Here is a 26,588-nt window from a genome sequence, read left to right on the forward strand (position 1 = left end):
GCGTGGACCGAACGCGGTTACCATGGGGACGAGGCGCGCTCTCTGGCTGGCTCCTGAGGGATGAGCGTGACCAAAGAGGTCAAAAACGTGCCTCCTAGCGAGGCCAAGTCGCGGTGCAAGATGGGATACCCAGGAGACCTCCCCGATCAGGGGCGGTGTTTCCAGCGGTTCCAGGAGATGGCCCTAGTCTAGCAACAGTTGCTAGGGTGGGGAAGCAATCGCTGGTCCCGGTTCTCTTTAAGCCTATTCATAGAATCCTGGAGCTTCAGAGGTGGAAGGGGCCTTAGGGATCCTTTCTGGTCCAAGTCCTCTGTATGCTCATGGGGAGACTGAGGCCCAGAGACGGGCAGGGACTTTCCCAAGGCCCGGAACCCAGGACTCCTAAACCCATTTACCCTAGAATGTGCCAGTCCCTGCCCTTAGCACGGGAAAGGGGTGTGTGTTTATAAGGTGGTGGTCGTTGGGGATGGGGGGAGGCACAGGTGAAGGAGGTAAACTGCCGCTGAGCCAATGAGAAGTCCTTTAGGGATATAAAGAGATTTCATATCCCCCCCGTGCCCTGTTTTTATTTATTTTTTATCTCCTTTGCATTTATCACTAACACACGACATCTTTTACTTTATCATCTGTCTTCTCCCACGGAAACGTGAACTCCTAATGGCAGGGTTTTTGTCGTGTGTTTTTTTTTCTTTCCCCTCTGTATCCTCGGCGCCTGCGCAGACCGTGGCACAGATAGGATCCCAATAAACAGTTGGGGAGTAAATGAATGAACGGGGCTGAGGTCTTGCTGCTCAGGGGTGTACACATTCTAAGGTGGGCTCCCGGTTAAGAGCGTGGGCTTTGAGTCAGGTTCGAGTGTAAATCTTGCCCGCCTCTGCCACTTACGCCTGTGATCGTGAGTGGGGACTCCACTTAAGTAAACTGGGGGAAGGTCCTGTAGTCAGGGAGAAATGAGGTAATGCGATGCAAAGCGGCTAGCACAACGCCTGCGCCTCAGCAAGTGCTCAAGAAACAGGAGCAACTACTTTTCAAGTGTGGAAATGAGCCGTGCAAACGGGGAGCTCAGAAGACTAGATTTCCACCCGTGGTGGGAGGGAGGGGAGAGGGGAATGGAAGGTCGCGTAAGGGGGGGGTGGTTTGGCTGAGAAGCGCGAGTTTGGAACAGTGAACGGCAAGAAACGGGCACCGGGGCGGCAGATGAATGGTTTTAATGGGGGGCGGGGGAGGGGACTCCAGGGGAGCCTCAGCGGGAAGGGGTTCGAGTGGGGCGGGACAGGCCGCGGCTCAAGTCTCTTACTAGCGGCGTGACCCCACCGCGTCTCGGGGAAAGAGAGCGCTCTGGAATTTTGGCCGGTGGCGAGCCGCAGCGCCGTGCGGGGCGCGTCTCGGCTGAGCGTTCACGCGGGGCGGGGCGCTGGCGCGTGGGTCTGTCCTGGGGCGGGGCGGGGCGCGGAGGCGGAGCCGAGGGCCCGGAGGTGGCCGGGCCTGGGGGCGGGACCCTGGGGGCGGGGCGGGGCGGGGCGCGGAGGCGGAGCGGAGGGGGAGGAGGCCGGGCCTGGGGGGCGGGATCCTGGGAGCGCGCGGGCCGCGGAGGCGGAGCCGAGGGGACCGGAGGAGGCCGGGCCTGGGGGCGGGATCCTGGGAGCGCGCGGGGCGCGGAGGCGGAGCCGAGGGGACCCGAGGAGGCCCGGCCTGGGGGCGGGACCCTGGGGGCGGGGCGGGGCGGGGCGCGGAGGCGGAGCGGAGGGGGAGGAGGCCGGGCCTGGGGGGCGGGATCCTGGGAGCGCGCGGGCCGCGGAGGCGGAGCCGAGGGGACCGGAGGAGGCCGGGCCTGGGGGCGGGATCCTGGGAGCGCGCGGGGCGCGGAGGCGGAGCCGAGGGGACCCGAGGAGGCCCGGCCTGGGGGCGGGACCCTGGGGGCGGGGCGGGGCGGGGCGCGGAGGCGGAGCGGAGGGGGAGGAGGCCGGGCCTGGGGGGCGGGATCCTGGGAGCGCGCGGGCCGCGGAGGCGGAGCCGAGGGGACCGGAGGAGGCCGGGCCTGGGGGCGGGATCCTGGGAGCGCGCGGGGCGCGGAGGCGGAGCCGAGGGGACCCGAGGAGGCCCGGCCTGGGGGCGGGACCCTGGGGGCGGAGGGGAGACTGGGAGCGGGCGGGGCGCGGTGGCGCGGGCCCGGAAGCGGAGCGGGCGCCCGGGGTCCCCGCCGTCCCCCGCCATGGACGAGGCCGACCGGCAGCTCCTGCGGCGGTGCCGGGTGCAGCTGGTGGGCGAGCTGCAGGTGGCCCCCCTCTGGGACGCTCTGCTGAAGCGCGAGCTCTTCAAGCCCGACATGATCGAGGACATCCAGGTGCGCCCGCCCCGTCGCGCGCCCCCCGCGTCCCCGGCGGGGCGCAGCCCTCGGGGACCGATGGGGACCGCGGGGCCGCGCGGAGAGGGTGGCAGGAGCCGCGGCGTAACCGGAGGGCCGAGCTCCCGGCTCCGTGCCAACCGGCGCCCCGCCCCCTTTGGGGAGCCGCTGTGTGGGAACCCCGTTTTTCCTCGCGGCGGCGATCCGGACAGCCCGGGACGCCCCTCTGCGGACTTGCTAAGACGCAGGTCCGCCCCGGCCGCAGCGCTGCGCTTTCCCTGCCAGGGCGCATGGCCGTTTCTCCGGCACGGAGGTCCACGGCACCCACTTGGGCGGCAGACTGCCTGGCACCCTGCCCTTGGGCACGGCACCCTCTTTGAGCCAGTTTCCCGGGCTGTGAAATGGGGACAACCGCAGTACTGCCCTGAGGGCTAAGTGAGATAAGGGAGGTGGAACAGTCCAGTGCCAGGCACTGAGGCTCCTGGGTGGCAGCTGGCTGTGCCCTGTACTCTGGCCAGCCCCCCTCGTGCGTCAGGTTTATGTTTTGTGAGGGGTTTTGGAGATGAATGTCCTTATGCAGATGATGGAGGGAATACTAAAGTTAAACATTGGAGGTTCTCTTTAAAAGCTCTCATGTCTTTGTCTCACTTGACCCTGCGAGGTGAGGTGTGTACAGGAGGGATTTCTGATCATGGGGTGCGTGGGGTCCTGGAGGCCCCTGGCTAGTGCCCTAAGGGCTGCTTGCAGGCTGTGTCCAGTCTCTGCATCACCCAGGAGCTCGGCCTGACCCACTGAGGAAGTCTTTAATAGAACAAGAGTCATAGGGAAAATTATCAATGAATACTATTGAAAGAGGTCTTATGAGCACTCGCTGTGTGGCCTGTACTCACGCGTGGACATGATTTGAGGCCACAGCCTTGCCTTTAGGTATAGTCACAGGGTCACCAACTGGAATTCCCTTGGAGGCCCACTAGGTGGGCACTACAGTGGGCAGCCTCTGCCCTGCCCTCCAGCTCCAGCCGGGTATGGTCATGCCAGAATCCTGGTCCATCCAGGGTTGCCAAGTCTTTCACGTTGTTAAAGAGAAGCTGGAAGTCTTGACTTTGATGTCCAGTTACCTGATTTTAAACATTAGCAAATATCCAGAATTTTTAAAGAATGCTGTGTGAACGATGGGCACCGTTTCACCACACCTGTTAGGGCTGATAAACACACAGGCTTTGGAGCCAGGTGGACCTGGGCCCTCCTCCTGGCTTTGTTATATATCTTTGTTATATAGCTTCTTCTCGCTCTCACCCCTCTCCCTGTCGCACCATCCCCGCACCGGTCAACCTTGGTCATTTCTGCATCCTCACAGTCCACCCCATCAGTGGCCAGGTCCTGTCGATTCTCCCTCCTTATTTCTCTGGCCTGTCCTCACTTCTTCCAACTGCACCATCTTTGCCGTCACCGGACCTGGCTGTGCCTCACTCCCTTCATTGTCCACCCTGCCGCCAGGATGAATTTTCTAAAAGGCAGATCTGACTCTCACCCCCTTTCTCAAAACTCTTCAGTGGCTTCTCGCAGCCTCCTTGACATGACCACACAAATGGGTCATCCCCTCACTACTGTTCCCCGCCCCAACTTACATTTCCCGTTTCACACTTCCTTTTTTAAGACAACACAGATTTATGCTCTTACATTTCCGGAGAGCTCAAGTCCGAAGTGAGTCCTAAGGGGTTAAAATAAAGGTGTCAGCAGGGCTGCTTCCTTCTGGAGGCTCAGGGAAGAACCCCTTCCTTGCCTGCTGCAGCTTCTAGAGGCTGCTAGCATTCCTTGGCTTGTGGCCACGTCACTCCAGCCTCTGCTTCCGTCACTGCCTCTCGCTGTTCACTTGCTAATGTTCCCTAGGTCCTCAGCGAAGACCCCCTGCTGGAAGCCTCTCTGACCACCCAGGACTGAGTTGGGTGCCCCTGTACTCACCCAGTTCCATGTGCTTTCCCCGTGGCACATCTCTCCTTGCTGTGTCATTGTTGACTTGTCTGTTTGCATTCCCCACACGACGTTTGCTTCTTGAGGACTGAGATCATTTGCCGATGTATTTTCAGCACTCAGCACAGCACTGGGCACATAGTAGATGCCTCCAAAACACTGAATGAACAGATAAGCAAAGGCAGGCTCAGTTTTTGCCCGCATGGCCGATTGTTTAGATTTATGCCATCTGGGAAATAGGGGGACCAGGTGAGAGTCACAGGAAAGCGTGTAACAGTGCCATGTCTTTCTTTCCAAACAGAGGGCAGGCTCTGGGTCTCGGCGTGATCAGGCCAGGCAGCTCGTCATAGACCTGGAGACTCGCGGGAGCCAGGCCCTTCCTTTGTTCATCTCCTGCCTGGAGGAAACAGGCCAGCACAGCCTGGCTTCACTCCTGAGAACAAGTAGCCAAGCAGCAAGGCGGGACCTGGAGGCCATCAGACCCCTGGACCTCAAACCCGTGGTGGTCAGACCAGAGGAGCTGAGAGTAGCGAAGCAGGACCCACCGAAGCTGACCCCAGGCACACTCACTCCAGTGGTGTTGAGGCCAGAGGTTCCCAGACCAGGCGTGCCCAGGCCAGTGGACATTGGTCCTGGAGGATCCGGTGATGTCGGTGAGTGTGACCATTGGTACGGCGGGGCAGGCGGAAATTCAGAATTTAATTTTGGTGTTGTCTTTCTGAGTACTCATAGGGGATGGGTGGACTATTCTGGTAAATCTTCAGGAGATTTAATTTTGGAAGCCCCTCCTCTGAAAAGCATGTATTCTTTTCTGAATGGATAATTTCAAACGACTTGTCTTCCGCTTCACAGGTTCTTCCTTCTTTTTGATCAAGTCCAATATTTATGTTCTTTGTTGCATTTATTTTATTTTATTCATTGTATTCTTAAGCTCCAGAATTTCTTTTTTATTTATTTAATTTCCTTTTCTTTTTTATTTATTTATTTTTATTGATTTCAGAGAGAGGAAGGGAGAGGGAGAAAGAGAGAGAGAAACATCAATGATGAGACAGAGTCATTGACCGGCTGCCTCCTGCATGCCCCCGACTGGGGATCGAGCCCACAACCGGGCGCGTGCCCTGACCGGGAATCGAACCTCGATCTCCTGGATCACAGGTTGATGCTCAACCACTGAGCCACGCCGGCTGGGCCAGAATTTCTGTTTGGTTCTTTTTTAAGATTTCTCTCTCTCTCTGTTACACTTCTCATTTTATCTATCGTTTCCTTGATTTCGTTGAATTGTCTTTCTGTGTGTTCTTGTAGCGAATTGAGTTTCCTTTAAACAATGATTTTGAATTCTTTATTGGGCAACTCTCCGATTTTCGTTTCTTTGGGGTTGGTTACTGGAAAATGCTTGTGTTCCTTTGGTGGTGCCACATTCCCTTGAAGTCTTGTGTTTCTGTCTTTGTGTTTGAAGCAGCATCACCTTCTCCAGTCTTTACTGACTGGCCTCTTCCATGCACCTAACCTTGGGTTTTTAATTTAATTTTATTTTTTTACATCAGCAGCGTGCTGGGAGTACTCCACCGGGCTCTTGAACTTCCACAAAGGCACTCTTGTCCGTGGTGATGGTCAAAATTGGTGTTCTCTGTGGGGGAAGGCAGTAGAACATTCTGTATGTGTGTTTTTTAAAGATTTTTAATTTATTTATTTTAGCAAGAGAGGAAGGGAGAGAGAGAGAGAGAAACATCCATCAGCTGCCTCCTGCACACCTCCTACCGGGGATCGAACCTGCAACCCCTTGGTGCACGGGACTGTGCCCAGCCAACTGAGCCACGCTGGCCAGGGTGGCAGTAGAAAGTTCTTATTCTGCCATTTGGATGATGCCACTCTCTCACTTTGTGGATCACTGCCGCTAATTTGAGAAATGAATAAATTCCTCAGTAGCAGGCAGTTGTTATATTTTGGGGATGCGGTGGAATATGGGAAATGAGCAATAGTTTTAGAATTAAGGCTGCGGACTGATAGAAGCCTTTGGGCTAGCTAGGTAAAGCCATTTTTTTGTTTTGTTTTAAACGTGGCGTGTGAATACTTTTCTGGCATGCCTTTTAAATTGGTGAGAGAATAGTGCTCCATGGGGGGCCAGGCCTGCCCTGAGCAATGAAGGCCACCATCGTTGGATCACCAGTGTCGACTCCAGCACGTCTTGGAGGTGGCCACCTTGGTCTCTGCCTAAAAGGAAAAAGTGTCCCATGACCTTATAGGCTGGTGGCTAGTTGACTTTTAGCTCATTGAAATGAAAACTCTTATGACACCGAAGGAAGAAATGACCATTTTACTCATTTATTCATTCTGCAAATATTTCCTGAGGACCTACTGTGTGCTGGGCCCCATGGGTTCCACTGAGTGGGGCATCTCCTGGAGATGAATCTTCTGGTCTAGAGATTCACATAAATAGAATCCCACTGTATATACTCTACGGGTTTTTTTTACTCGGCGTAGTGTTTTGAGGCCATCCGCGGTGCTGCATGCATCGGTAGCTCACGCCTTTAGAGGCTGCATCACATCTGTTCATCTGTGGACCTGTTGGCGGACATCTGTGCTGTTTCTAGTTTGGGGCGTTGTGAGTAAGGCCTCAGTGCATATTGGTGGCCAAGTCTGTGTCCACTGCACTCATTTTTCTTGGGTGTATGTACCCCTGGAGTGGAATTGCCAGTCAGAGGGTGTGTACAAGTATTAGAAACATAAACAGTTTTCCAAGGCGGCTCTGCCCCTTGACTCCCTCCCACCAGCAGCATCTGAGGGTTCCTGAGTTCCCACTCCTACGTTTCTGTGGGGGCTGTCCTCATGGAGTCCCTCACCCCTCCCTGCTGGACCCTGACATTCATGTCTCCCCTCTTCGTCTCTTTCCCTTCAGGTGCTCAGGGGAGATCGAGGGGAAACGCTGATTTGGTGAGTCTTCATGCGATTTGGGGCCATTGCATTGGCTTTGGGTCCGTCTGCTCCTCTCTCCCCAGGTCCTTCCCTGAGCTGTGTCGGGAGCCCAGGGAACCCAGCCCTGCTGGATGGAGGGTCTCTGTCCCAGGCTCCTGTAGCTTCCGGACTCTGGCACAGCTCTTTCTGGAGCAGACTGTCCCACTCTGCTCTTTCCTCACCTGTGAAGTCGGGGTCAGACCTAATGAGGGGTGGGCACCAGAAATGGCAGTGCCATCCACCCCAGACCGAGGCACTCACTCTCATTCACGGCATCAATTGTGCGACTCTGGGTGCCAGCCCTGGCCTTAGTGCTGGGACACCTGGGAACAGACCACTTGTGTTTGTATCCCCGGTGGAGCCATCAGCCTAGCAAGAGGCTAGTCAGAGGAAGAAACATATAAGTAGTGTTATGTACCATAAACCAAATGAACAGTCTGATGTGAGAGGATTGCAAGGGAAACGGTGAGCTGGCGTCAGTGCTCTGAGGCTGGCCTTGGGCACGAGTCTGCCCACGGAGTCACCCACACGACTCTGCTCCCCTGACAGGATGGCCCGTAAGGTCCTTTTGGGGTGAATATCTGTGGGTGTTGGATTTCTAAGCCAGCAGCTCCCCTCCCTGAACACGGGTGGGAGCCATTCTCTCCTGAGTTGAGCTATTTGAACCTCACACAGCTAGTGCTCCCTGCAGTCTGGTTTGCAGTCTGCTTGCTGTGCCCTGCAGTGCTGGGTACAGACCCTGCTGTTCCTTCGGGGGGGGGCAGACCCCATTTCCCGTCTCATCGCCCCAGACTGTCAACCACAAGAGTGAAGACCAGGGGGGTGCCTTCCCTCCCGAGGAAGGCAGTGCGACCCCAGTTTACTTTGGTCCGTGTACTTGGGCAGGCGTATGTCCTGAACGCGGACCCCTGTGGCCACTGCATCATTATCAACAACGTGACCTTCTGCCTTACGTCGGGGCTCAGCACCCGCAAGGGCTCCGACGTGGACTGCGAGAGGCTGCAGAGACGCTTCCACCTGCTACACTTCATGGTGGAGGTGAAGCGCAACCTGACTGCCAAGGTACGGCCCCCGTCCTCGCAGAGACGGGGTGAGGTAGGGCTGTGTCCAGTGAGGGACCCCGAGAGCAGGTAGCTCCCCAAGGCTAGCCCTTAGGTGTGGAGGACCACGAGGGGCAGTGTTGCCCAGTGGTTACCAGTTGAAGCTTCAGACTGAGAGAGACGTGGGTGGAGGACTCTCTCCTGGTCCCTGCTGGGTGACTCCTGAGCCTCAGTCTCATTGTCTGGACAGCAAGACCAGGACTCACCTCCCGGGGTCATCATGAGGATTAAATGGACTGGGCCCCAGCCCAGCGCCTTTGCACCAAGAACGGTGGCTGCTGGGACCGTTACAACTTTAGTGTTGGCCCTGGGAGTGGGGAAGGTGCTCTGGCCGGTGTTCAGGTGCGCCCAGGATGGGGACCTGACCTGTCGGCTTTCTGGCTCACCTGCGATCTCCTCTCTCTAGCATATGGTCCAGGCTCTGGCAGAGCTGGCGCGGCAGGACCACAGCGCCCTGGACTGCTGTGTGGTGGTCATCCTCTCTCACGGTTGTCAGGTAGGACCCCAGCTTCCCAGGCAGACACCTGGGAAAGGTGTACCGACAGGCCGTGCAGGAGCCCTGTCCCTTCCTGTGTCCAGGACACCCAGGGCTTTGTGGGAAGAGCCACGGGGCCCTGTCCCCCTCCCATGGTTTCCTTGGGAGCCACCTGGCCCTCAGAGGAGTTGGATTCTCCTCTTGGGTGGGGTGGTGGTGGTCCTGGGAGAGGCAGGCAGGAGACAAGCTCCTGCCCCCAGATTTTGTTCGGAGCCCGCACATGCGTCAGAGCTCCCAGCTCCTGCCTCGGGCCTGCTGGGCATTGTTCCGGGCCCTTTGCTGCTGGCTGGGAGTTAGGACACTGGGACCTACTCTGGGCTTGGCCACTAATATGCTGGGTCATTGTGCCCAAGGCTGTTCCTCTTCCTGGGCCTCAGTTTTCCCATCTTTTCAACTGAGAGTTGGAAAGGTCAGAGGTTACAAGCTGGGGGCCTGTAGCCCCCTCTTGGTTATGCGGTGTTTTCAGATCTTACGGCCCTCACACCAAAATTAGGATTCCCAGCTTTTCTTCAAAAACCCCAGAGATCTGGCCTTCCTAGTCAGCATCACACAGGGCACGCTGTGTGGCCCGTAGCTGGGCAGGGCCCCTGAGGTCGTTTCCCTCAAGGTGTGGCCCCTGGACCAGCAGTGTGGGCGTCACCTGGCAGCTGGTGAGAATGCAGACTCCCGGGCCCCCCCAGACCGCTTCACTCAGAGCCCGCACTGTAACAGGATCCTGTGCACAGGAAGTTTGAGATGAATCGATCGATCGAGAGCAGTGGTTCTCATGGTCAGTGGCATCAAAGGGCCCGATTTCTGGTCTCCTCTATCAGGGTTTCCAATTTAGGAGGTCTGGGAGGGGCCCAGGCGTTTGGATGTCTTAAAAGTCCCAGCTGCTGCTGCTGGTCCTGGGGCCACACTCGGAGAGCGCGGATCCAGGAGCAGATGGCCGGCGCCCTCCAGCTAGGCTCTCTTGGCCTCTGCAGGTGCGCGAGTTAGAGGCCTTTGGGTGGAAGCTGACCGGGCTCTTCCAGAACCGGCCTGCTCCGTGAAACCAGCCCGTGCCCCGGCTGGGACCTTCTGCTTGCTGCCCCGCCCTCACGCCTCCGAATGGGCTGTTGGGTTCCCACCCCACCTCTGGGTTTTATGACCAGGATGCTTGGTCTTCTAGGCCAGCCACCTCCAGTTCCCGGGGGCCGTCTACGGCACAGATGGGCATCCCGTGTCCGTGGAGAGAATCGTGAACATCTTCAACGGAACCGGCTGCCCCAGCTTGGGAGGGAAGCCCAAACTCTTCTTCATCCAGGCCTGCGGTGGAGGTAAGGGGTTCCCCGGCCCCCTGCGAAGGGCCTGGCAGGGAAGGGGCCGCCGCCTGCTTCCCCCTCCAGCAGCGCCCCGCGGTGCGCGAGGGTCCCTCGGGGCAGTCGGAGGGTCCCAGACTGGTCGCTGTGTGCGGGTGTCAGCACCCGCGTCTGGCTAGAGTAGGCGCGGCTCTGTCCGGCCTTCAGGGGTGAGCGTCTCTGTCTCAGCGCCACAGCATCGGGGGCTCACGCAGCTTTGGTGCCTCAACTCCAGAGACTTGACGAAAATAACCAAAGTGGAGGAAGAAGATCTCCTTCCGCCCCGGCCGGGTGGCTCAGCTGCTTGGAGCCTCACCCTGCACACGGAGAGGTTGTAGGTTCGATTCCTGGTCAGGGCACGTACCTAGGTTTTGGGTTCGATCCTGGTCGGGGTGCACAGGGGAGGCAACCGATCGACGTTTCTCGCCCACGTCGATGTTTCTCTCTCCCTCTCTCCCCCTTCCCCTCTCTCTAAACGTGTCCTCGGGCAAGAATTAAAAAGAGGGGGAAAAAAACCTTCATTTTCTTTGTTGTCATGCTCGTGACCTCCACCAATGTGACCTTCTTTCCACCTCTCCAGAGACAGGGAGGCCAGCTTTCTGGGAAAGGGACAGGGAGCCGGGCCTCCAGCTCTGTGTCTGCTCCAGTGTCCGTTCCCAGCAGCACGGAGGATCTCTGCCGTGTCTTTGGACTCCTTAGTGGGGCCCAGGAGGCCCTTGGCGATCTGGCCCTGGCCACTTTGCCTCCGAAGCCTGGATGCTGTGCCCGCCCAGCACCGCTCAACCTTCCGAGTGTCACAGGCTCTGGCTTGCTCCTCTGCCTTTCCATGTGCCATCCTTCGCCTGGTCCTGGCCAAGTCTTAGTCATCCACCCTTCTGGTTAGAACTCACTGTCACCGCCTCCAGGAAGCCTTCCCTGAACACCCGCTTCCTTGAACAGTCAGGGTCAGCTGGCCCTGGGCTCCTGCAGCTCCTGGTCCTCCCTGTCACAGCACCTTCCCGTCGTGTTGAGACAGCTTCATCCCCTGCCAGCTCCCCCGGGCAGGGCGAGGTCCTGGCCTGGCGCAAAGCTCAGCGTTTGGTTGCACCTTACGTGCATTCTAATGACTTGAACTTGAATTTGAAATAGAACCGTATAAAAATACCTGTGAGTGAAATTTGCAATAACGTAGACTCCCGCCATTAAAAAAACAAACCGAAGCAACCCACGGGAAAAGCAGGATTCCAGCTGGGATGCAGTTGCCTTTGGAGCGCGGGTCCCTGCTGAGTCCCCAGCCGGCTTGTGTGGCCTCCTGGTTAACTCTGCCGCCACATGGGGGCAACTGTCAGCTGAGAACAGAAACACAGAAACGCCCGATCTCTCAGTGGCGGGCATGGCGACCTGTGTTCACCTGCGTCAGAAAGTCTGCCCTGGATTTTGGTTGCTATTTTAAACCTCACTGTTGTTACAATTTAAGACAATTTAAAAACCCTCTTAACGCCTGGAGCGTCAACCTAGGAACCAGGGTGCCACAGTTTGATTCCCGGTTGGTCAGGGCACATGCCCGGGTTTCGGGCTCGATCCTCAGCAGGGGGCCTGCAGGGGGCAGCCGATCGATGACTCTCATCATTGATGTTTCCATCTCTCTCTCCCTCTCCCTTCCTCTCTGAAATCAATAGACGCATATTTTTTAAAAACCCTCTAACACCGGCAGCAGGGGGGACCTTGTTGTGAACGTCAGGAAGTAGCCTGCTACAGGCCACAGCGTGGTGCCGCTCTGGCCAAGGCGGAGCGGCCTCTACTGGCCGAGCTGTTAACTTGGGGTGACCGCCCTTCAGCGTTCGGCGCCCACGCTGAGAAGGCGGAAGGAAACAAGACGCGCCGCAGCCGCCTGTGGATTTTCCCTGCCGAGGGAACAGCGCCTCCCGCTGGGTGGTCTCGCTGACGGGGAAGGAACTCGGCCCCGCCTCCCGGGGGGTTTCGAATCATCCAGGCTCTTTAGGAACCAAGCTGTGCATAAAGCGCGTGACCCCGGAGCTGGGCCTTCCCAGCGGGCGTGTAGATGAGGGTGATGCATGAACGGACAGGCGGCTGGCGTCCCCTGCCCGGCGCACTCTGTCCTCCCCACCGCCCCCTCTGGGATCCTATTGTCTCTGCTCCGTTTCCCACAGGCAGCCCCTCTGCGCACCCCGGCTCCTGAGGCCATTCTTAGGCCATCCCCGCTGGAGCGCCCCTCCCCCTGCTGCCCCCGGCTGCCCGGGTGGACCGGCGTCGGTCCCACGTTCCCGTCTCAGGCCCCCTGCCCCCTCCACTTAAGTCATACTTTGTAACTTTCTACAGCTGTTTTTTTAAATTTCTGCATCTTCCCGCCCTCTACCCGCAAATTTTACCCAATGAATGCGTAAAACTTTTGCTGTAGATAAAGCACAGCTTCCTCCCCGTGTTTGCCCAGCACGGGAACCCTGCCCTAGAGGGGATCGCGCGGTCTTGGGTCGGGGACCGGCTGCAGGGAGCAGGAGGTCTGGCCCGCGTGTTTCAGTGACGAGGGCCGTCCGGTTTTGCCTCCCACAGAGCAGAAAGACCACGGGTTTGCGGTGGTCTCCAGCTCCCCTCAGGACAGGGCCCCCGGCAGGAACCCGGAGTCAGACGCTGCCCCCTTCCAGGACCACCCAGGCAGCTACGACCAGCCGGATGCCGTGTCCAGCCTGCCCACGCCAAGCGACATCTTTGTGTCCTACTCCACCTTCCCAGGTGAGCGCGTCAGCCGGCGGGGCTGCCCCTCCGTCCTCGGAGCAGCTGCGTTGCGAAGGAAAACACCTGGGCGTGAGGCCTGGCTTTGCCTCTTGCCGCCTGTGTGACCCTGAGCACGTTACTTCACCCCCTCCGAGCCTCGGGTCAAGGCGGGCGAGGCACCTGGGGCACAGCATTTCAGGCGGCATGCGCCCTTGGGCTGTGTGCCTCGCCCCCACCCTGGCAGTGCCGCAGTTTCTCATCTTTAAAGTGGGAATAAGAACCGTACCTTGAGGATGAACAAGGTGGCTGGCTCACCACCCGGCACAGTGCCCGGCGTCCCTGCTTTCCTGTCCCTCAGGGGAGTCCCTTGACTTCTCTGAGCCTTGGTGTCCGTGCTGGAAATCACGGCCAACGTCACGAGGGGTGGTGGTGGTGACGAAACAAGGTCTCGCGCGGACACAGCACAGGGAGGAGGGCCGCTCCTGGGGCGTGAACGGAGGCCGGAGGGCCGGGTGGCCGGGTGGCCGGCGGCTCTCCAGCAACGCTCAGCCTCCCTCCTTTCTCCTTTGAAGGTTTTGTCTCCTGGAGGGACCCCAGGAGCGGCTCTTGGTACATCGAGACCCTGGATGGCGTCTTTGAGCAGTGGGCTCACTCTGAAGACCTGCAGAGCCTCCTGCTCAGGGTGAGCCCCGCCCTCGGGGAAGGAGCGGGGAGGCTGCTGGGAGGGGCAGGTAGACCAAAGGCAAGAGGTGGTGGGACACCGTCGGCCTCCGCACCTCCGCTCGCCAGTCGGCGCTTTTGCTTCTCTAACCCGAGATGTCACTGCCTGCGGTGACATTCGCCCCTTATTACAAGGGCCGCCATCCTCGGCTTCTCTGAGGTCCCCAGGCCGACACCTTCTGCTCCCCTTCACCCCCCCGCCCGACGGAGCCAGTCCTCAGCCCCAGGGTTGGCTGCCTGGTGGACAGAGCGACAGAACACGGCAGTCCTGAAGGCAGGCCGTGGGCTGTCCCTGAGCCCTTTGGCCCACTATGTGGTCCTACACTCTTGACCCTCCAGAACCTTGAATCCTCTTCGGATGTCCCCTTCTCTGGAGGCCCCAGCGAGACGACAGGGGAGGATGGCCTGACGGGGCCCCAGTCTCGCTGAGCAGAATCCCACTCAGAGCAGTGGCTTCCTCTGAGGGCCCCAGAGCACATGGGCCCCCTGCTCTGCTCAGGTGTTTTGTGTCACGAGAAGAGCTCTCTGGGCTGGGACCACTCCCGTCCTCCACAGAGGCTCTGGCTCTGCTTTCCTGAGCTGAGTGCAGAGGAGAAGCCACATGCAGGGCCCCCATGAGGCCCCCAGAGGCAGCCTGCAGCCTGCGGGGTGGGGGTCGGGGGTCCCTCGGGGCCAAGTGGTGCACTCAGCTCCTGGGCCCATCGCTTCTCTCGACTTTCCTTCAAGCAGGCCTTTCCGTCTGATTTGAGCTTGGTAAATTTTTGAATTTGGAAATTTTGAATTCTGAGTTTTCTAAACATGTTCTTTAACTGCCCCCCTGCCCCCAGGCAGGCCTCAGTGAGAGCCGTTTAAAAGTGCTTACTCGGGGGACATCCGCAGCCCCTCTTCGGTCCAGAAATGGAAGGATTCTCACTTGGAGCGAGAACTCACAGAGCTCCCCGTGGTTGTTTTCACAGGTCGCTAATGCCGTCTCGGAGAAAGGGGTTTACAAACAGATTCCTGGGTGTTTTAATTTCCTCCGGAAAAAACTCTTCTTTAAAACTTAATGAAGCCAGGGCCCCCGACCCTGCCTCGCCCAAACCTTCTGGCTCCCCGCCCGGGACGGCCGAGGCCTGGGCTTTCCTTCAATGTGGCTGTCACGCCGAGAAGGGTGCTGTGGCCCCTGAGAGCCTGCTCTTCCCCCACGGGCGGCGGACAGGCTCTTAGCAGCTTCCAAACCGGAGACAAGTGACCGACGATGGAGCACGGGGAGCCGAAGGCCGTGGACGGCGTGTGGCTTTCCACCCGTGGCTGGTGTCTGAGGCCCTTGTATTTTCTCAGCCTCAGCACCACTGACACGTGGGGCCAGACAATCCTGTGCTGGGGGAGGGGGTGTCCTGTGCACTGTAGGAGGTTTAGCTGCATCCCTGGCCTCCAACCACTAGATGCCAGTAGGATCTGTCCCTGAACAGTGACAACCGAAAATGCCTCCAGACACTGCCGGGTGCCCCGCCCGAGAACACTGAGCTGTGGGAATATTTCAGCTACAAACAAGCCAGCATCTCTCTTAGACCAGCAAGTGTAGGACCCGAGTCTGAACAGCTGGAATCTGTGGATCTTAAATGAAGTCTTAAAAACTATTAAATTTTCCTGTATTTCAGCGTTCTTAAAAAAATAAACCTCAGGTGAACATGGGCTCTCTTTTGCCTGTTTCTCCCTCTTACTTTGCTTCAGCCCTTTGTTCTTCCTTATAAAGGAGACTTTCACTTTTTTCCCGAAACACTTCATTGGCTCCCCACCCCGACCCCATCCCAGGAGGTCACGGGTGGGAACCGTGTGCTCAGGGAGGTCAGGTGCTTGTCCAGGGGAACACTGTTAACCATGGAGTCCCGCCTGCGCCTCCAGGTGCCTTCCTGGGCCGAGGACCCCGCGCTGCAGGGGGACCAGCCGTGGGACTGAAATGCTGGGCCTCCCCAGAGAAGGCCCCGACCCGAAAGTCTTCTGAACGGTCCCAATCGGCCTCTTGTCAAAGCCCAGCACGTGAGAATGGTTTGCTAATAAGACTCTCACCCAGGCGTGATTCGTGTTATCGTCACTTTATTATTTTCCTCTGTGACTTTCCAAGGCTGAAGCCGTTCCGGGAGCTTCTGGTGGTTAGTTGTTCGCAATCGCCTGCAGGACACACGCAAGAGGACAACCAGGTTAACCTGGCGGGCAGGCGCTGCGCCGGGCAGCGTGGGCCTCCCCGCCCGGGCCCCCGGTGACGCAGCAGTGCCCGCGGGGCTCTAGTGGTACCCGCGAGGCCCCGCGCTCTGGGAGAAAGCAACGCCATCACAGCTCTTCCCCGCCTGCCGGGGGAACTCCTACAAATCACAGGCTTTAGATGTCACTTGTTTCTCAGGGGGTTGGGAGCCCTGACGCTGTTAACACGCACTCCTGTTTACACGCACTCCTGTTTGCGCCGGGCGGGCCGCGAAGCGTGTGGGCGGGGCTGTAACCCGTCTTCAGAGGCTGTTTAGCAGTTTTCTCTTAAACGTTGTTGTTTTTTTTAATCCTCACTTGAGGATATTTTTGCCATTGATTTTCTTTAGACAGAGTGGAAGGGAGGGAGGAGGGAGAGAGAGAGAAACATCGACGTGAGAGACACACATTGATCGGCTGCCTCCCACACGCGCCCCCAACCGGGGCCGGGGATCGAACCTGCGACTGATCCCTGCAACCAAGGTGCTTGCCCTTGACCAGGAATCAAACCTGCGACCCTTCGGGCTGCAGGCCAACACCCTAACCACTGACCCACACCGGCCAGGGCAGTAAAATCCTATTTTTGGTTAGAAGACAGTGTGTATATATATGTACATAAAGCCCAGGAGACGACACCGTTAGCGATGATGATCTCTGGGGGGTGGAACTGGAGATGTAAGACAAGGGGAATCTGTACCTTTTTACTTGATATACCCTATATTCTTTCAATGTTTTTATAAAGAGTATGTATTACCTTCTAAAGTATAAATAAAAGTGGTGAATGCCAGAGATTCATGTGTTGCTGTCGCTCCAAGAACATGTGTTGAAAAGATGAATGTCCCCCCCACCTGTCTCCCCCTGTTGCTTTCCTGCTCCTGTTTGATGGCAGCTTCCTGACCGTGACCCTCTGACACCTGTCTGGGTTTGTCTGGGCAGGTGCTCCCCGGCACCTGTGTGTGACGCAGGCGTGCCCCTGACTGTGACCACTGTGCCGGGCGGCCTCCACCAGGGGACAGCTGGCTGCTTGGCTCTGCCACTCGGGGAGCCCACTACCAGGCACATGTGCCTGCCCTGACTGCTGTCCCGTGAACCCAGGACCTCGCCTAGCTGCCATGCTTTCGGCTGTGGCCCCGCTCTGCTGTGCTTGTGTCTGTCCCTGGGAACAGCTGATGCTGGGACAGAAAATCAGGACAGTTGCCCCTGGGCCCCTGCTTTGGGCCCTCCAGGTGCTGCCAGGACCAGCTGCACCGTGACGCATGCAGCAGCTGGGGCTGGGAAGGACCCTTTGCCTGGGAAAAGGCCTCTCTGCACCCTCCTGTCCAGTCAGTCTTGGGCCAGGGCTTCTTTGAAATGCTGGTGACACCGTAAAAGCCAGACTCCAATTTCCCTCTGCCAAACCGGAATCCTGGCTCTCTTGCAATTTACCCAAAACAAAACATAAACAAAACCCTGCAAATGAATGGCTACTCTCTTCTCCATTTTACATTTTCCTCCAACAAGTTCTCCTGGCACCTCTGGTGTCTGTGACCACTTGTTGGCAAAGAGACGCCAGCAGGCAGATGAATGAGTGAGGAGCGGCGAGTGTTAATGGGAAATGCGGAGGCGGCCACCTGCTTGTTTTGACAGGGCCCGTGTGACGGTGCAGTTTCCCCCCTGTGACCACATGCTCCTGGCTGTGGCTTCATATTTGGTTTTATAACAGTGTCGGTTCGAGTTGGTGAACAGTCCTCTGAAAATTAAAATAATGGAATCAGATGCCAGCCCCCCTTCCTTGGGGCTCTGCCACAAACACACGGCTCCCACTTGCTCTGGCTCCTAAAACACGAGGAGGCCTGGTCTTGCTCAAGTCCCATTTTACAGGAGAGCAAACTGAGGCAGGGGTGAAGCCAGGAGGTGGGTAAAGAGTGCCCCTAGTGGGCATAGACTGCCTTCTTCCCTCCCTGGAGCCATCGCTAGGCACAATGGCTCCCTGCCTCAGTTTCCCCATGCCCCCCCCCCAGGCCTGCCTTTCCTTGATGACTTTCCCTGTCGGGGCTGCTTAGACCTGCTGCTGACTGTAACCATGGCCGTTCCCAAGACTGGTACCAGTTTAAAAGAAAAGTAATTTTCATGGTCTTTATTATAAATGTGTGTTTTCTGTTAAAATAGGAATCGAGCTGGTGGAAGCGGATGAGGTTTTGAGCTCCCAGGAGACACCTCTCCAGGGACATATTCACGATATTAGTGGGACCAACTCAGTCCCATTTGCCTGGCCTGGCCCAGTCTAAAACGTAAAGTCCTGCATCCCAGAAACCTTCCAGTCCCCTGCAGACCGAGACAGCTGTCACCCACCATCTGTGCTTGGGGATGCAATTAGTTAGGGGACCCTTTAGGGGGGAGAAGTTTCCAATAATTAAGGTGGTGGGGGGTTTCAACCTGTTTGGTTTTGGGCTTTGCAGATAAACTCGTTGATAGCATTGGATGGTGAAGTCTGGGCCGACACACAGACAAGCAAGAGTAGAATTCCCCACTAGTCCTAAGGATCCCACTCTCATTTTTTTTGTTAATCTTCCCCCGAGGATATTTTTTCCACTGATTTTTAGGGAGAGTGGAGGGAGGGTGGGAAGTGGGGGAGAGAGAGAAACATTGATTGGTTGCCTCCGCAAGCGCCTACCAGGGCCAGGGATAGAACCTGCAGCCCAGGCACATGCCCTTGACCGGGAACCAAACCCAGACCCTTCGGTGCGCGGGCCAAAGCTCTAGCCCGGGGCGTGGCCGGCTCTTACCGCGTTGATCCAGTCAATGTAGTTGGAGACCCGGGTGAAGACAGAGGGCTTGTGGTAGTAGTTGCAGCCGAGGGAGGACCCGAAGCTGACCACGCCGTGCACCTCCCACTGGCCGTTGGCCTTCTGGCAGTTCAGGGGTCCTCCGGAGTCTCCCTAAGGAAGGTGGGCTTCTGTCAGGAGGGTCCCCGGGGGCTTGGCAGGCGACGGGAGGGGAAGGGGCTGCCCATAGAGACCCGTGTTTCCCATGGTCACAGCTCAAGGTGGCACCATAATACCAGCAAGAACTAACATTTGTTCTTTCTGTGTGCCTGGAACTGAGCTAAGCCCTTCCTTCCTTCCTTTCGAGAACAGCTTATTGATTTTTAGAGAGAGAGAGGAAGGGAGAGGGGGAGAGAGAAACATCGATGTGAGAGGGAAACATCAATCACCTGCCTCCTGCACGCCCCCTACTGGGGATCTAGCCTCCAACCCAGGCGTGGGCCCCGACCGGGAATCGAACCGGCAACCTTTTGGTGCACAGGGCGATGCCCAGCCCACTGAGCCACACCGGCCAGGACTGAGCTAAGCACTTTCTATCTCATTGCATCCTCACTGGAGCCTACAAGGTAAGTATGGTTAGTGTCCCCATTTCACTGGAGATGAAATACTGAAGCTCTCAGAGGTCGTGACTTGCCTGAGGTCGTACAGGCAGAAAGTGAAGGAGCTGAGACTGCGTCTCACGGTCACAGTGCCGGGCACTCCACTGCCACCGGCCATTTCCACCCACGATGAGGGACCTTCCCAGGGGCCGGTTTGTGGGGCCTGACGGGGCAGGGAGTGCAGGGCACAGTGTGACCTAAAGGGCATGTGGGGCTCCTTCTCACTGTGTCCCCCTCTGCTGCAGAGTCCACCCCAGAGCAATTCCTTTCGGTTAAGACACTGTCTCCAGGGAGGCTCTGTGGCAGCTACCATAGGGGGACACACTGGGCCATTAATGGGATTAATTCAACAGATAAACCGGAAGTCACCTTAGAAAGGCCCTAACCCAGAGCCCCCATCTCCTTGGCTCCCCTCCTACACAGAGCTGAGGATAAGAGATGATGGTGATGAGAGACCCCAGTGAGACCCAAGGAAGGACTTTCTAGCAGCGAGGGGTGTGGATACAACGAGGAACATCTAAAAACACCTATTCTGGGGACCACAAGGACCAATGTTGGGGTCTCAAAGGTCTGGAGCTAGCTCCCGGTCTTCTGCGGGCAGGCGGGAGAATGGGTTTTAGGATCCCGAGGCCCCATCGCATCGTGGGGGGCACCTGACTTCCCGCACTCACGTTGCAGCTGGAGATGACGCCATCGCCCCCTGCGCAGATCATGTTGGTCTTCACGGAGCTGCCCCACCAGTCAGGCCTGGAGCACGTGGCGTGGTCCACGACCAGCAGCTTGCCCTGCTGCAGGATGTCAGGGGCTGCCCCGTTGGCTGCACGAGACGAGAGGAGGCGTTAAGGGACAAGGGGGCGCCTGAGACTAAAGGAAGGGGGAGACGCCGGGGGCCTCCTGCCCAGCCCTTTCCCCGGCCACTCTGAACCCCATCCACCCGTGGCGGCGACGGGAGCAGCCGTGCTCCTGGGAGTCTGTCCCGTTCCCGAGGCCCGGCCGTGTCTCTGCCCTTGGATGAGACCAGCTGGCTTCAGGGCTTTCTGTCACTTATCCTGAATGTAACAGTGAGCCCGCTGGCATCTGGAGCCCCAAGTTGGGGAAAATATTCCAATGTGGCGAAGGCAGAGCTTCCCTAACGGCCCCTAATGATACGGTCCCCGTCACCTCCACTGTTATCACTGCCGCTTACGGCAAGGATTCATAATATTCGAATTCCACCCGTGCGCGGTATTAGGCCTTTCCAGGCATGCTGACCCTCACCGTAAGTATTCATTCCTGCACCGCAGGTGGGGTAGGAAGCTGAGAGGAGCTAAGCAGCCTGCCCAGGACCACTTTAATGAAGAACTGACACGGACCATATCTTACAGTGCACGAAGCATTATCCTAGCTCTTCCAACCTTGCCAACCGTGTTTCCATCGAACCAGAGGAGGAAACTGAGGCTCCAACGCGGCGTGCCCAAGGTTGCAGAGCTAAGCAGCAGAGCTGGGCCCAAAAGCCAAGCTCCTGGACCTTCCCCTGGCTCTCGGCGCCTCCAGTGAAAAGCGTGCAGCCCCGTGTCTCCCAGGTAGATGAACACGGGGCTGCGCCTGCATCTCGAGAAGCAGGAGCCCCCTGCCCTGCGGCTCACTTCGGCTGAGTTTCCACGTGTCCCTATTTGGCACATAGGCCAGTCAAGAGCGATGCTGACCTATTGGAGTTGCAGGTACGTCGATGTCCCTCTGGGAAAACAGACGACTTATGCTAATAGGTTTATGTCATCATGAAAGGAACCGTCCCCTGCATGGGCTTCCGAGAGTCTGCCGCCCCTGGTGATATGACAGGGGAAGGGCGGGTCCTACCAGCACTGGATTTCTGACCCTTGGGGTTTACGCCTAAAGGAGACGCACACGAAGCCAGGTTCTGAGCAGTCAAATCAGGTGGCTCGTGGGACAGGCAGGTTTTGACGTGCGGAGAGGAGGGTGTGATGAGGGCCGCAGAAGCCTGAGGTCCCAGAGTGAATGTCGCTCTGGACTCCGGCCTGGGCTACACAGAGGAACGTCTTTGCCAGATGTCATGTAGTCACTGCTGCCCTCATTCTGTCACAGTGACAGTGGCAACTAACACGCTGCACCTACTATGCGCCAGGCACGGGTCTAAGTGCTTCCCGTGGATTATCTCCTTCACGCCCCTTCCCGGGTCCCTGTGAGGCAGGGGAGGAAACTGCTGCAAGGAGAGGCTGAGTAATGTACCCAAGGTCACACAGCTGGTAAGAGGAGGAGCTGGGATTCAAACCCAGGCAGCCCGACTGCTTATCGGTCTGTGCTCTCCAAGGCAGCCAGCATTTCTTCCAGACACCCTGGGGTGATGGGTGTGGACAGGGCCCCCGGCTGGACAAGGGCGACATTGCCCCCTCCCTCCCGGCACCCACTTACTCTGTAGCCGTCCCCAGCCCGTGACGTAGCAGGTGTAGTTGTTGGGGAGGATGGTGCCGGCGGGAGGGAGGCAGCCCAGCTGGATCTTGTCACTCAGGGGGACGCGGCTGGCCAGCTTGAGCAGGGCAATGTCGTTCCTGCGTCGGTAAGGAGGTAGAGCAGACAGAAGGCGTTGACCGTTCCTGTCCTAACTTAATTTCTGATCTGGCCCCTGCTGGAACCACCGAAGCGCCTCCTTGGCCGGCCTGATGGGGAATCTTCCTTCTGCCAGGGCTACGAGGGACCGGCGAGCAGCTGTGGTTAAACCTGGGGCTGCATCTAGTCCCTGGTGGAGCTGGGAGCCCCGTATTCCAGGCACCCTGGACTGCAGTTTCTGGGGGTTGGAGGTCCCTGACATCCCTGCCTGTCTGAGGAAGATGGCCTGGGCTGGGCTCGGTCACCATTGGTTACTGGGCTGCCTCTGCCGTGGGCTTAGAAAGGGGAGCTCCCCCAACTGCAGTGAGCTGCTCAGGTTTAGGTGTTCCCCTAAACCTCACGGGGCTGGGGGCCTGGTGTGTCTCACTCACTGCTGTTTCCTGGGTGCCTAGAACAGGGCCTGGCACATAGTAGGTGCTCAACAAATATTTATGGCATGAGGGTGTGAGTGAAGCCATGGCTCTGAGTTTTGTTTAGCAACACCTGGATCTCAGGATCAGCGATCACAGAAGCAGCCTGATGGCCCAGCACCTATTCTCTGGCCCTACTATGCGCTTCCTCCCCAGGTTAGGAGCTGGGTGGAGATTTCACAGATGAATCAGGCACAGCCCAACCCTTGCAAAATTCTGTCTAAGAGGGGGAGTCAGACACGAGCTAATCACTAATGCAGCGGGCTGTGTGCCTCGGTGGGCCTGCGCCTTGAGAGCAGGACCGGGGGGACTCTGCAGGGGACCTTTCCCTTCATCACTTCCTCCTTTCCTCATCTTCCCCAGGACCCTGGCCACCCCCTCCCAGGCCCCTTCCTAAGCGCTTTACATACATCATCTCATTTAACCCTCGCAACAGCCCCAGAGGTAGGCACTGTTATCACCCTCATTTTACCGAAGAGGAAACTGAGGCACAGGAGGGCTGAGGAGCTTGTGCGGGGTCACACAGTCAGGCTCCGGGTCATTTCCTAACCACTACCCCGCACTGCCCACTGCCCCACTTAGGCCTCTGAGCTCCCCGAGAGCTGGCACGGTGACCCACGCATCTCTGTGTCCAGCACCCAGAGCCTGGTGCCCAGCAGGGCATACGGCACATGGGTAGGGGGTGAGTAAAGGCTCAGGGTACGCACAGGATGGTGTCTGTTCACCTGAGAGGGAAGGTGGGATGGGGCTGTTGTCATTTCCCTGTAAGGGGGAATAATTATGGGTGGGCTTTGGAGAGCTCGGAGACCCTTGTCATTTCCTGTGTCCATTACCCCCAGGCTGTCCCTGCAGGGTACCAGGGAATCTTTGAAAATGTCAAAGGCCTTGTTGGGAGGGGGGCAGGGCAGGGAATGGCAGGAGGCACTGTGTCCTACTCCACCGACTGTCAACCGTCATGGGGCCTGCAGACCTCCTGCCTGTGTCCCCAGGGCTCGGCACAGAATGGATGCATTGTCAGTGAGGCCTGGGGTGGGCAGGGCATCTGCAGGCTTCACTGGCAGGGGACCCAGGTGGCCCTGACAGTCCTTTCCTCTCCCTCCCCCAGTTCACACCCTCATCCCAGGCACCTCTGGGGCTGGCTCTACTTCTATAGGTCAGAGCTCCTCCCTGCTCCCTACAAAAAGGGGCAAAGGAGGGGTGCCTTCTGCCAGACACCCTCCTGTCTGTGCCCCTGCCGACCCCACCCCCAGCACGCCCAGACAGAGGTACCCTTTGGAGAGCTGGCTGGAGTTCCAGTCCTCGTGCACCACGAGCTTGGAGACCTTGACCGCCAGGGAGCCGCGCTCCTCCGTGGAGAGGCTGTGCCGGCCCAACACCACGCGGTAGGTTCTGGAGGGACTGGGAGGAAGGAGATGAGCGAGACGGTCAGCTCCCGGCTGTCCGGTCCTCTCTCTGCCCCCTCCCCTCCCCTGGGCAGGGACACCTCAGTGCACTGTCTTGGAGGCCTGGCTTTGGATAATGCTGGGGTGGGCCCAAGTATGCCACTGGTTGTCACTTGGGAATTTTTCTTCCATGGGACAATTGGTTAGTTATAACATAGTGACTACAACTATATAACCATTATAACTACACTAATGATAAACTATAGCAAAAAAGAAAAGTTATAATAATGTAAATCCTAGGTTACCATCGGGGAAATGAGATGGATACAGAGAACACAGCAGTCATTTGCCCTCAGGGGCATTTTTTAGTTTAATCTCCCCACCTCTCATTTTTAAATGGAGAAACTGAGGCTCAGAGAGGAGTGGCTGGTCCATGGTTTTATAGCTAGTGAGAATCCAGAACTGGAAGCCGGGACTCCTGACTCCCAGGCCTCTATTATTTCCCCCACCACCTCCTGAAGCTTATGAATTAGGTGGGGAGAAGGGACCCTCCTGGCAATGAGAGTCACACCCACCCTAGGGAAAAGTCACTGAGTACCTGCTGGGGTCAGATAAGCAGAGGTCTATGTAGGGAGGGGAAAAGGCAGGTGAACAATGAATGTCACAGAGCCTTTTCTTTCCCTGTGGGCCTTTATAGTGGAAACAGTTCACTTTCATTGAGCACTTACCCCGTGCAGGGCCCTTTAACACATCGTTTCATTTAATCCACATTAAATTTTGTTATCTGTTTTTTTTGTGGTTTTTTTTGCAGGTGATGGTTTTGAGGCTTGGTGAAGTCATTCAAGTTTCTTGAGGGAACCCGATTCCAGATCCGGAGGCCACATCCGGTACCCCAAGAGGGCAGGAAGTGGCCTCCCCTCCCCCACGTTCCTGCTCAGAGTCTTGCACAGGGCACTCAGTCCTGTTACGTGTTGACCCATCGACTGCCCAGCAGAGTGGACTAAAGGCTGACCAAAGCCAGGCCAGCGGTTATGTGCAAGGTTCCTTTATACAGGGTGGGTCAGGGCATTCGGGCTCCAGCTCAGAGCTGAGTGCTGGCCAGTGGGGTGAGGGGGCTGGGTGTCTGGGAGCAGCACCTACCTGATGCAGTGGGCAGCTGTCAGGACCCAGTTTTGGGCCACCAGGGTCCCTCCGCAGGTGTGGCGCCACTCCCCATTCTTGTTGTACTGCAGGGACACCTGGGGAGAAGGTGGGTGCTCTGGTAGCTGAAAGAGCCGGGCCTCCCTGCTCTTCAGCATCCCATCCCCGGGAGCAGGGCCAGGGCAAGGCGAGCGAGGCACTTCTCTCAGGTGCAGTGTGCAAGGGGCACCAAGACACTCAGTAATCAGATTAGGTAACATTCCAATGCAACATTAAAAAAGAAAAATAACACAAAACATCCATATTTCTTCTTTGCCCAGACCCTCCAGTGGCTCCCCATTTTACACTGTAAAACCCAAAACTGTACAAAGACCTACAAAGCTCGCCATGGCTGCCTTGACCTCATAGGCTCCCACTCCCCTCTGCTCCAGCCACACTGACCTCCAGGAGGTTCTGCAAAAATACACCAAGCCCACGTCTGCCTCAGGGCCTTTGCACTTACTGTTCCTCCTACCTGGAGTATTCTCCACCCAGTATTAGCATAGTTTCTTTCTTCACTCCCTACAGATGTGTCGTCAAGGTTACCCTCCCCAAGAAGCCTCTGTGACCACCCTTCACAAGCACACGTGCACACTCATGTCCACACATACACACACACGGACACACGTGTGTATGGGGAGTTGGGTGGGGCGGCTCCTTATGCAGCTGGAGAAGGTACCTCTTCCTCTACCCTCGGAGCTTGACCGAGGCCACAGAAATGTGTCTTATTGGTGACTCTTCCCACCTTTCCCAGTGCCACAGACCCCATGGTGGAGGGCAAAGGGCTGATGGGAGGTGGCAGGGCGGGGAGGCAGGAGGGGAGTGTGGGTGACTCACCTGCCAGGGCCAGCTGTTGGGCCTCACATCTTCACCTCCGACCACCCTGGGCAGATGGGGCTGGTAAGTGGGGAGCCCACAGCCGAGCGCTGTGAGGAGAGAGGGCTGTGAGTCGGGAAGCAGTGACCCAAACAGTGTAATCTGCGCTCGCTGCATGCCCAGGCTCCATAGAGAAGTCCTGCTCTAGAAGGACCCCGAGAGGCGCAGAGTCCTGCCCTTCGCTCCACCTCTTTGGACACCACTCAGCTTCCTTATAACCAGAGGACCAAGTCCAGTGGGGTCAGGGAAGTCCCATCCTCAATCCTACCAGGGGACTGGGAGGGTGCCTGGGTGACAGGCTTACCTCCAGCCACCAACACGGATAGCAGCAGGGCCCTGACCATGGTGTGTCCGTAGGAGTCCTGGACTTGGCTCGGGCCCCCCTTTTATGAGCTGCCTTATCGGCCAGAGATATACCAGGAGTGCACAAGGTGGGGATTTTCTCAAAGCCCAGTGGAAAATGGGGCCTGTGTTCAAATATTGTTTTTCCATTTTCTCCCACCTGTCACCCTGGAAGTACTTTGAAAAAGATGCCAAAGATGGACATTGAACTACAGGTTCTATCCGCTTCCAAGAGGTTGTGTTACGTGCTGAGGAAGAAAAAAACAGGGGGTGTTGGTCCTTGGAGCCGAGTTTTTAAAAGACAACAGCTGATCGCAAAGCATCCTGGGCCAATGGTTCTCCATGGGGTCAGTGCCGGCCATCAGGGGGCATTTGGCAATGTCTGGAGACATTTTTGCTTGTCATGGCTGGGGATGGCGTACTATCGGCACCTAGTGGGTAGAGACTAGAGATGCTGCTAAATATCCTACTGTGCACAGGACGGCCCATGACAGGAATGATCTTGCCAATGTCAGTGGT

The 26,588-nt window shown here is 57.4% G+C and overlaps 2 protein-coding genes across 2 annotated transcripts; one reads left to right on the forward strand and one right to left on the reverse strand.

Annotated features, from left to right (window-relative positions):
- The first annotated feature begins 2,146 nt into the window (after positions 1 to 2,146).
- Positions 2,147 to 15,329, forward strand: CASP9 (caspase 9). Its single transcript, XM_081144870.1, has 9 exons — positions 2,147 to 2,344; positions 4,617 to 4,968; positions 7,212 to 7,246; positions 8,153 to 8,329; positions 8,774 to 8,863; positions 10,053 to 10,200; positions 12,772 to 12,951; positions 13,506 to 13,615; positions 14,610 to 15,329. The coding sequence occupies exons 1-9, from the start codon at positions 2,213 to 2,215 to the stop codon at positions 14,697 to 14,699; spliced, it is 1,314 nt and encodes a 437-aa protein (XP_081000996.1). The 5' UTR covers positions 2,147 to 2,212; the 3' UTR covers positions 14,700 to 15,329.
- A 101-nt stretch (positions 15,330 to 15,430) lies between these two features.
- LOC308560698 (chymotrypsin-like elastase family member 2A) lies at positions 15,431 to 26,071 on the reverse strand (the record flags this gene model as incomplete). The annotated part of the gene is made up of 8 exons (XM_081144871.1): positions 15,431 to 15,804; positions 18,639 to 18,791; positions 19,948 to 20,093; positions 21,686 to 21,822; positions 23,560 to 23,688; positions 24,813 to 24,910; positions 25,689 to 25,777; positions 26,032 to 26,071. The coding sequence occupies 8 exons, from the start codon at positions 26,069 to 26,071 to the stop codon at positions 15,787 to 15,789; spliced, it is 810 nt and encodes a 269-aa protein (XP_081000997.1). The 3' UTR covers positions 15,431 to 15,786.
- Positions 26,072 to 26,588: the final 517 nt, after the last annotated feature.

This window comes from Miniopterus schreibersii, assembly GCF_964146895.1.
Source record: "Miniopterus schreibersii genome assembly, chromosome: 8".
Classification (NCBI taxonomy): domain Eukaryota; kingdom Metazoa; phylum Chordata; class Mammalia; order Chiroptera; family Miniopteridae; genus Miniopterus; species Miniopterus schreibersii.